Consider the following 9705-nt stretch of genomic DNA (forward strand, 5'->3'; position numbering starts at 1 on the left):
GGGACGGGGCGGTGCCTGGCAGGGGTGCTGCACTCGCTGGCCCTGGTGTGCAGTGATGTGTGCTGTGTTCCTCCTGCCCACCCCTGCAGATCCTGGAGGAGAACATGAAGCTGGAGTGCAAGTGCCACGGTGTGTCGGGCTCGTGCACCACTAAGACCTGCTGGACCACGCTGCCCCAGTTCCGGGAGCTGGGCTACGTGCTCAAGGACAAGTACAACGAGGCCGTGCACGTGGAGCCGGTGCGCGCCAGCCGTAACAAGCGTCCCACCTTCCTGAAGATCAAGAAGCCACTGTCGTACCGCAAGCCCATGGACACGGACCTGGTGTACATCGAGAAGTCGCCCAACTACTGCGAGGAGGACCCGGTGACGGGCAGCGTGGGCACGCAGGGCCGTGCCTGCAACAAGACGGCCCCCCAGGCCAGCGGCTGCGACCTCATGTGCTGCGGCCGCGGCTACAACACCCACCAGTACGCCCGCGTGTGGCAGTGCAACTGTAAGTTCCACTGGTGCTGCTACGTCAAATGCAACACGTGCAGCGAGCGCACTGAGATGTACACGTGCAAGTGAGCCCGCGACGGGCCGCGCGCCACCCTCCGGCTGTGAGCAAGACTGCTTCGGGGGCTGCGCCTTCCAGGCTGCAGGCTCCCCAGGAGGCCGCTGCCTCCATCTTCCCGGGGAACCCCGGGAACGCTGAGTTTGTCTTTTTCTGCTGAGTGGGGCGGAGCTCTTCTCCTGGGTTTCCCGCGGATGGGATGCTCGTGGAGAAGATCGCTCAGAGCCCTCGACGATTCTGTTCCACATCCAATGCTGCTCCACCCTCCCCCAGACACCGCCCAGGTCCCTCCGTGGCTAGAGTGAAGTCCTTCGCAGCAGGAACTCTGGACCCTCGGGCCTCATCATAGCAATATTTAACAGTTTATTCTGATACAAAATAATATTAATTTATTTAATTAAAAGAGTTCTTCCACCTCGTCGGATCCGTTTTCTGCAATCAAAGTGGACCACGTGCTCTCCTGCCAGGCCGACTCTGTCACTAGGAACAGGAACTGAGCAGAACTAAACACAGGCATCTGGACGCAGTGGCCGCGGCGAGCTGGGTTTGCAGGTGTCCCCTTCCTTTTTTCACCACTAGGCGTTTAAGGACGAGAGCAGACACCTGTACACATGTACAGCTCTCCATCCACGCACGTTTCTGTTGTTTTGCTGTTTGCTGCTACCTATCCAGAACTTTACGCTGGTCCAGACTTGGAGATGTTTGCCGTGAAAACGTTTCCCACCCTTTTCCCTCCCCGGTTTAGACTTCAGCATTAGAAAAATTCAGTTTGGAATACAGAGTTGGGGGGGGAGGGGAGAGAGAGGGAGAGAGAGAGAAAAAGGGAGAGAGGGAGAGAGGGAGCAAGAGGACGAAGAGAGAAAGAGAAAGGGAGTGCTAGATTCCCAGCAGTGTCTATCTTTTGGAAAGTGAGCCACTGGATAAGAGACTATTTTGTAAGAGGCTATTTTTATATGAATATTTTATTTATAATGAGTCGGCCTGCGTCACCCCACAGCCTATGCCTCCTCTTAATGCTCAGCCTCACTCTGGGGCAAGGATGGGTGAGGCTGGGTGAGAGGTCAGGCCCTCCACCTCCCTCCCATGCTGGGTCCTGCTTGCCAAGGACCCCTGGGTACTGGAGCTGAACCATCTCGGGGTTAATGGAACAAGAACTTAAATCCCTGGCCTCAACCTGTTGTGGCCCCTGTTAGGGGAGGGTCATGAGGGCTTACCCCGGGGAGGAGTGGCCATAGTGAGCGAGTCCTGCCCTGAGCATTGTGTGCTGTCACCATCAGGCAGCAGCCAGCTCAGGGAGCCCTGGCCCCACCGGGACACCCCCGCCATTGCCTGTGTGTCACTCGGGGTAAGGTGCAGTCCTCAGAAGGGGGCAGAGAAGCAGGTGCAGCAGGGGCTACAGCCCGCTGGCACTTCCTAGATGTCAACCCCAGGGCAGACCTGTAGGGAGAGGTGGGCGGGGCACCCGCTCCTTGGGGCCAGCCATGCCCAGTGCTTCTCACCATGAAAGCTCTGCCCTAGAGGGCTGTGGGCGTTCTCCTGTGTCTGTCTGCGCGTGTGTGTGTGTGTGTGTGTGTGTGAGTGTGAGAGAGAGAGACACCTTGGGGAATCCTGAGATGTTTCTGTGACTTCACACCTGGAAGCACTTCTGGCACTCCCAAGTGTCCCCAGGTATCTGTTTATCCCTCTCCAGGTGCCTGTGCATAGAGCTGTGTGCCTGCCCCTCTGCTGCTTCCTGGGGGTCTTTGCTTGCAGGTGAGGCAGACAGCAGCACCCTTCTGGTCATATTGAGCCATAAGAGATGGCCCCTCTGGATGGTGTTCCCCCAGCCACTGGGGAAGCTCAGAGACCTCCGAGAGCGCAGCCCCATGCTGCCATGTGCCGGGAGCCCCACCACCTCTGTCTAACTCCCTGCCGTCAGCGCCAGGCCTGGATCACAGCATGAACAAATAAAAATGGCTGGATGGTTGGTCGATTCCTTCCCTTGGATTTTTTTACAGTTTTTGTCCTTATTTGGAAATCTGAATGAGTGGGCATGTGAGCAAAGGATGGGATGGATGGGTGTTGAGTAGGCTAGTAGGCAGATGGATGGACAGGTGGATGGATGGATAGATGATGAGTAGACTAGTGGATGGATGGATGGGTGGGTGGATGTGGAGCAGACTAGTGGATGGATGGATGGATGGATGGATGATGAGTAGACTAGTGGGTGGATGGATGGATGGATGGATGATGAGTAGACTGGTAGATAGATGGATGAATGAAAAGACGGATGAGTGGGTGGGCAGTTGGGTAGGTGGGTTAGGAGTTAACACAGGAGCATCTGGGGGGAGGAAGCGTGTCACATTTCATCTTGGCTTTAGAAAACCTAGAATGTCCTCCTTGGGTGGTGGGCTTCCCATGCCTGCAGACCCTCTGCTCCTGACTTCACTGGCACCTGGGAGTGGGGAGCTTCTGACCAGCCCCCTCCCCTATGACTGCTGGATGCTAAAGAAATAAAAAATGGCCTGAGAGAAGTCACCACTATGTCTTCCCTTACTGTCCAGGTGAGGAATGGGCCTGGCACACGGGCCACTGGAACTGTGAGAAGGGCCAGGTACCCTGGCAGCCTGTCACCTGGTCCCATAGCCCACTGTGGTTCCCCTCCCTCTGGGTGCCCGCCTCAGCTACACTCTAGGCCTCACAGTGATGCCACCTCCCTCCCAGCTGGGGCAGGGTCCTCCCAGTCATGATGCTGCAGCACTCTGAGTCACACAGCAAGGGATGAAGGCTCAATCTCATGATTAGTTATTGTCATCACTGTTCTCTCCACAATTACAGGCTTCTTCAAGCGTGGCTTATGGGAATAAATATTTGGCTCTAGGTGGGGCAAACATAACTCCCTTGAATCTATTCCTAACGCATCTTTTCAGCAAACTGACATTTTAAAGGGTGCAATCTTAACAGGCAAACTCAAAAACATCAGAAAGGCCAGGGCGATGGTGTTGAAAGCACAGGTGCCTGGGGTCAGTGGTGTGGGCGTCACTGAGGCCAGATCCGTTGAGTATTTCCTGGAAAGTTTAGAAAGCTTTCTAACACTAACCTTCTACTTTGTCAGTGTGCTGACACCTGCATGACCATGCAGAGCCCAGCAGCACACTGACCGTGGCTTTTGTGCCACCGGCCTGCAGCCTCTGACTTGGACCCAATCTCGGTCCAGAGATGGAGAAGCCAAGGCCCAGAGAGGGTCCAGGATTTCCTCAAGGCCACAGAGCAAATTTGACTGAGGGAAGTCAGAGCAGGAGACTCGAGGCTCTGGGTACAGCCTCTCATGGGCACAGGGCACCCACCGAGGGAGCAAAATAAGCTGGTGCAAAGGGGAGTGTGGCAGTGATAAAGTTCCTACATGGCACACGCACACACCCACGCTCCAGACTTGAGTTCAAAGCCAGTTCAAGGCTCCACGGAACAGGTAAACTGGGTTCTGAACCACTCTGCTGGGGGTATCCTGGCCCTGGGAGCCCCTCAGCAGGACCTTAGTCAATAGAGTGCAGGAGTGAAGTTTTGCTGTCAGTCTCTTAGACACCCTCACTGACTGCCCACCTGCATCATTAACCCCACCCACAACACTTAACTCCACCCACTACCCACACCACTAACTCCACAGACTTGCCCACTAACCCCACCCACAACACTTAACTCCACCCACCCACCCACCCACACCACTAACTCCACAGACTTGCCCACTAACCCCAGCCACCTGCATCACTAACTCCACCCACAACACCTAACTCCGCCCACCCACCCACACCACTAACTCTATGGATCTGCCCACTAACCCCAGCCACCTGCATCACTAACTCCACCCACAACACCTAACTCCGCCCACCCGCACCACTAATTCCACGGACCTGCCCACCAACCCCAGCCACCTGCATCACTAACTCCACCCACAACACTTAACTCCGCCTACCCACCCACACCACTAACTCCACGGACTTGCCCACTAACCCCAGATACCTGCATCACTCATGGCTACCACATCATTTGCCTCCTCTCAGGTCTCCCTGCCTGTCCTCATGCCCCATCAAGCTAGCCTCCAAGCTCAGGCCTGACCAATCCATACCCTGTCTGCCACTAGCCATGGCTCCCCATTGCCCTGTCGACAAAATCTGAGCTCCTACCCACTGAGCCTGGCCCCGGCTGGCAGCCTTGGGCCCTGCAATCTCAGCAGTGCCACTGATCAAGAGAACATGGTGCCGGCCGGATAAGCTTCTCATTCCCAGCAGGGTTCCTGCGGTCCTCACGGGCCCCTGTCCATCTTGTATCCTTGCTGCTTCCTCCACCCAGAGCACTCACCTCCCTCCTCTCCACCTGACAAATGCGTGCCCCAGATGGAGCCTTCGTGTGCTGCAGGGGGCCTTGCCCTTCCTCATCCTCACCTGCTGCAATCAGAACCAGGACCCCCGACAGCTGTCACCGACAGGCACAGAACTGAGCCCACGTCCCGGGCCCATGCCGAGCGCTCCTGTCCTGCTTGCAGAGTGCAGCAGTCAGCCAGTGCTGAGTCCCAGGCTCCGTCCCCAAGACTCGGCGCCCTCCAGCGATAAGCATAGTCCTGACCAGAGGCATCAGGTGAGTCCCTCCCCACGTGCATGTCGTGGAGTGCACGTAGCCAACCCCAAACCCAAACCCAAACCCAAACCTGGGCTCTATGGGCCCACCGGTGGTTCCCAGGCCAAAGACTGCTCTGCCTGTCCCCACAATGGATACCGTGGACATCCGTGGAAGCCTGGTATCTGAACACAGATTGGGCCCAGGAGAGTCGAGGCAGCAGGAAGCTCCCAGCTCCGCTGCAATCTTACGGGACCCCCATGGTAAATGCCTTCTGTAGCTGCCCTAGAGTTGTCCGCCGCCCCTAACTGAGTCTGTTTTTATCTATGGGTCCACAGTGCCTCAGGTTCTTCTGGTCTCCGCTGGACGCCCTCCTGCCCCATGGGCAACTGTGGGTCCGGCTGTTGACCCCGCTGGTCTTGTGCTTCAGGGTCAGCTCACTGGGGGCTGTGTATGAAGATTTCAGCCAAGACCCTGGGATCCTCCCCCTGTGCCCCATCCTCCAACATCTGAGCCCAGGTGACTGCCATCAGAGGCAGCGAATGCCACAAGGCTTTCTGGGCGCAGGCTCAGAGCTGGCACTGCACTAGGTCTGCCACTGGCCACCGGCCAAAGTGAGCTGTGGGACCACCAAGACACAAGGTGCAGGGAGGCAGAGGCCACCTCCTGCCAGGAGGACCTGCCCCAGCACGTGATAAAGGGCGTGGGGACAGTGAGGAGAACAGTTTCCAAAAACCTGACCGGAGAACCAGTGTGAAGATCCTGACAGCGTGGCAGTCATGTCCGCCCTGGAGCCTCGGCTCCTCCCCTCGGTCGGCTGCACCACCCTAAAGCCAGTCTTATGTCTCGCCTTCCTCCGCCCCATCCAGCAGCAAGTCCCATTGGTGATCCCTTAAACTACGCCCGAACCTGAGCTCTCTCCCTCTGCACACCCAGCAGCTGTCAGCGTGGCCGAGTCTGGCTGGCTTCTAGCCACACTCAAGCCCTCCTCTGCACTTCAGGGCAGAGGCAATGTGCCCTGCTTCCTGGCCATCGGCATCTCCCAGGTTTACACAGGCTCAGCATGGCTACTCGGGGCTGTGGGTAGGGGCAATGGAGTCACAGAGGGGCGGGCCTTGGTTGGGTCCTGCATGGCCACCTGGAGAACAGCCACACACTGATCAGGAATCCCCACATGTAAGGAATATGTGTCCGGGGCTGGTGCTGTGGCGCAGCGGGTTAACACCCTGGCCTGAAGCGCCAGCATCCCATATGGGCGCCAGTTCTAGTCCTGAGTGCTCCTCTTCTGATCCAGCTCTCTGCTCTAGCCTGGGAAGGCAGTGGAAGATGGCCCAAGTCCTTGAGCTCCTGTACCCACATAGGAGATCCTGAAGAAGCTCCTGGCTCCTGGCTTTGGATTGGCGCAGCTCCGGCCGTTGCAGGCAATTGGGGAGTGAACCATCGGATGGAAGACCTCTCTCTCTCTCTGTGTAACTCTCTGACTTTCAAATAAACAAAATCTTTTTTTTTTTTTTAAAAGGAATGTGTGTCCATCATGGGGGGCCACTGAGACTTGGGACTTCACCTCTTACAGGCCAGAGCCCTGCCTGATGATGCTCCAGCCACCACGCCTTTCCTTCTGTCCCACCCTGCTTCTGGGCCTTTGCACGTCCCGTTTCCACTGATCTTCAAGGGGCTGGCTCTTTCTTACCAGCAGGTCTCAAATGCCAGCACTTACCCTCTGGCCCTGTGTCCCTGGCCCCCGTTCTTTGTTTCTCTGTAGCACTTGCCACTGTCCTGAAAGGGCATTGCTCCTTCATGAGGGGCTGTACAGTGTATGATGAAGAGCATGGACTCTGCAGTCAGATGCCCTGAGTTCAAACCTGCTCTGCTATCGGCCGGCTGTGTGCCTTAGGGGAGCAGCTCAGCCTCGCTGCGCCTGCATTTCACCATCTGTACTAGGACTGCCCCAGTGCCTGGATCAATGAACACATGGGAACGGCTAAGCACGGTGCCAGGCACGCTGGCAGCCATTGCAGGGAGAGCCCCAGGGGTTCATGAAGCCACTCAGTTCCCTCAGACACATGCAAATTCACTCAGCTGCTAGTGGGTCCCCAGTGCCCAGCACATAAACGGCATCTGTAAACAAATGCTTAAGAATGAATGATGGGCCAGCGCCGTGGCTCAATAGGCTAATCCTCCGCCTTGCAGCGCCAGCACCCCAGGTTCTAGTCCCGGTCAGGGCGCCCGATTCTGTCCAGGTTGCCCCTCTTCCAGGCCAGCTCTCTGCTATGGCCCGAGAGTGCAGTAGAGCATGGCTCAAGTACTTGGGCCATGCACCCCATGGGAGACCAGGAGAAGCACCTGGCTCCTGGCTTCGGATCAGCGTGATGTGCCAGCTGCAGCGCACCAGCCACGGCGGCCATTGGAGGGTGACCCAACGGCAAAAGGAAGACCTTCCTCTCTGTCTCTCTCTCTCTCACTGTCCACTCTGCCTGTCAAAAAAAAAAAAAAAAAAAAGAATGAATGATGCAGAGGCTGTTCCCAGGCCAAGACTGGGCTGGGGTGGGCTCAGCCAAGCGTCCAGAGTGGGGAGGCTGGAGGTCAAGGGGCTGGCCTGTCCTGAGGGCCACCACCTGCTCCGGGCCCTATAGGGGTGTGGAGACAGACCGGGCCCCCGTAATGTGGTCCCAGGCACAGCTGCTCACTGACAGGGCGGCCACTGGTTGCCACAGCAACGCTCCTGGCCCCAGAAGAATGAGCTGGAAACAAGGAGAGCTCCATAGCCACCCTCAGCTTAGCCCCCAAAAGAGACCCTAAGCCAGAGGAAGCATCACAACAGGTCTGCACGTACACCCTGGGCAAGACGCCCAGAGGGACCCCCACTCATGAAGGGCAGTGCAGACACCTGTCAGCCACGGTCAGAGCCCCACACAGACCCCCATGAGAGGCTCCAAGGCACAGACACACAAGGCAACCCAGAGGGAATAGAGTCACACTTGCAGGACACACCCCACCCAGACAGGCCACCGACCAGGACTCCTGGTGGCCTGAGAAACTTGGCTCCCCTGGGAGGCCATGGCTTGACTTCTCGTTCACCCGCAGTCCCCTGGCACCTGCACAGTATGAGTGTGTGCACGCACCTACGCAAGATGCAGTGGGAGCAGAGAGGACTCAGGGATGCGCAGGAGGAAGGGACACCAGGGCCACCTGCCTGGGAAGCCACACCCAGAGAGAAGATTCTGGAGCATGAACCTCAGGGCCCCGCCTCACACAGAGCAAGAACATCTCCTGCAGAGTCCCTGCTCTGCCCAAAACACCAGGTTCCAAAAAACCTGCAGATCCGCCCTCTCTGTGTGGGGGCAGGGACGATGTGTTTCAGGGTCAAGCGCTGGAGCAGTGCTGTGCATGCCTCCCCAGTGCTCTGGGGCCAGCGGGCAGCTGTGACGGCCCCTGTCGCCTACCTGCACCGGCCTCACCCCCAACCCGCGAGCCTCGACGCGGCCCCGCTCCACTGGGTGCCACACTGAGCAGCCTCCTGGTGCGGGACCTCTCTCCTGGGACCAGATCAAAGGATCAAACCAGTCACAGCAGCGCGGATATCCTTGCTTTGCCTACACTCAGGCCTTCCTGGTGCAGCGTGATGTATGACGTCATAGGTGCTTCAGAAGCTCATGGAAACACAATAATAAATCTACTTTGGTGCAAGGAAAGCTGGAAATCAATGCATAGTGTTTCCTTCAGAACACATTTTACAGGTGCTTTTTGAAAAACTTATATGCATGGGCTTCAAAGTTCTTTATACACTAAAATAAAGTGACCTTTAAATTACATCTCCTACCATCTTTTTGAAATACCCTGTATTTATTTGCAAAGTAAAGACATTTTTAAAAATTTAGAACAGTCATTCTGTCACTAAGGTTGTTTTTTTTTTTTAAGTTTTGAAATAGCCCATGCTGTTTCCAAGCAATTCACTGCATCTTTGAATAAAGGCGGAGAAGATTCACAAATGTGTAAGGACATCTAACACCCAGCAAGGAAAAATTCACAATGGCCAGCATCCAATCAGAAATGACCAGGCACGCAGAGGGGCACGAACATCACCCACGATGAGAGAAATTCATGCATAGGAACCAGCCCTGAACTGGCACAGGGGCAGCCCTGACAGAGAAGAACATCGCAGCAATTACCGCAAGCCTAACCCCTACATTCCCAAGACCGAGAAGACACATAAAACGATCTTCAGCGATGAAAGCCTGGGATGCGCCAGCAACAAGGCCTGAGATGAAGAAACATTTTGGCCCTGCTTACCCACCCACAGATTCAACCAACCATCATTGGAAAATATTACAAAAATTCCAGAAAGCTCTAGAACGCAAAGGTTGAAATTTGCCTTGCTCTGAGCATTGAATTGAGGTGCATGAAGGCACCGGCAGGTTCACGCTGCTGTGGCCTCTGGCACCCTCAGCTCCCGCTGCCCACCAGCACAGGCCTGAGCCCCTTATTTGTCTTGAGCACCACTGCCGTACCATGCAGGCAGAACACATGTCCTTACCTTCTTCCCTAAGTTACACAATGTAA

The 9705-nt window shown here is 56.2% G+C and overlaps 1 protein-coding gene across 1 annotated transcript in view; it reads left to right on the forward strand.

The window, feature by feature from the left end:
* The window catches only part of WNT7A (Wnt family member 7A), a 48369-nt gene extending 45848 nt beyond the window's left edge, over positions 1-2521 (forward strand). Inside the window, exon 4 of the mRNA XM_051852676.2 lies at positions 90-2521. Coding sequence (XP_051708636.1) covers positions 90-569 — 480 coding nt within the window. The 3' untranslated portion in view covers positions 570-2521. The remainder of the gene's footprint in view (positions 1-89) is intronic.
* Positions 2522-9705: the final 7184 nt, after the last annotated feature.

Source organism: Oryctolagus cuniculus, chromosome 10 (genome assembly GCF_964237555.1).
Source record: "Oryctolagus cuniculus chromosome 10, mOryCun1.1, whole genome shotgun sequence".
Classification (NCBI taxonomy): domain Eukaryota; kingdom Metazoa; phylum Chordata; class Mammalia; order Lagomorpha; family Leporidae; genus Oryctolagus; species Oryctolagus cuniculus.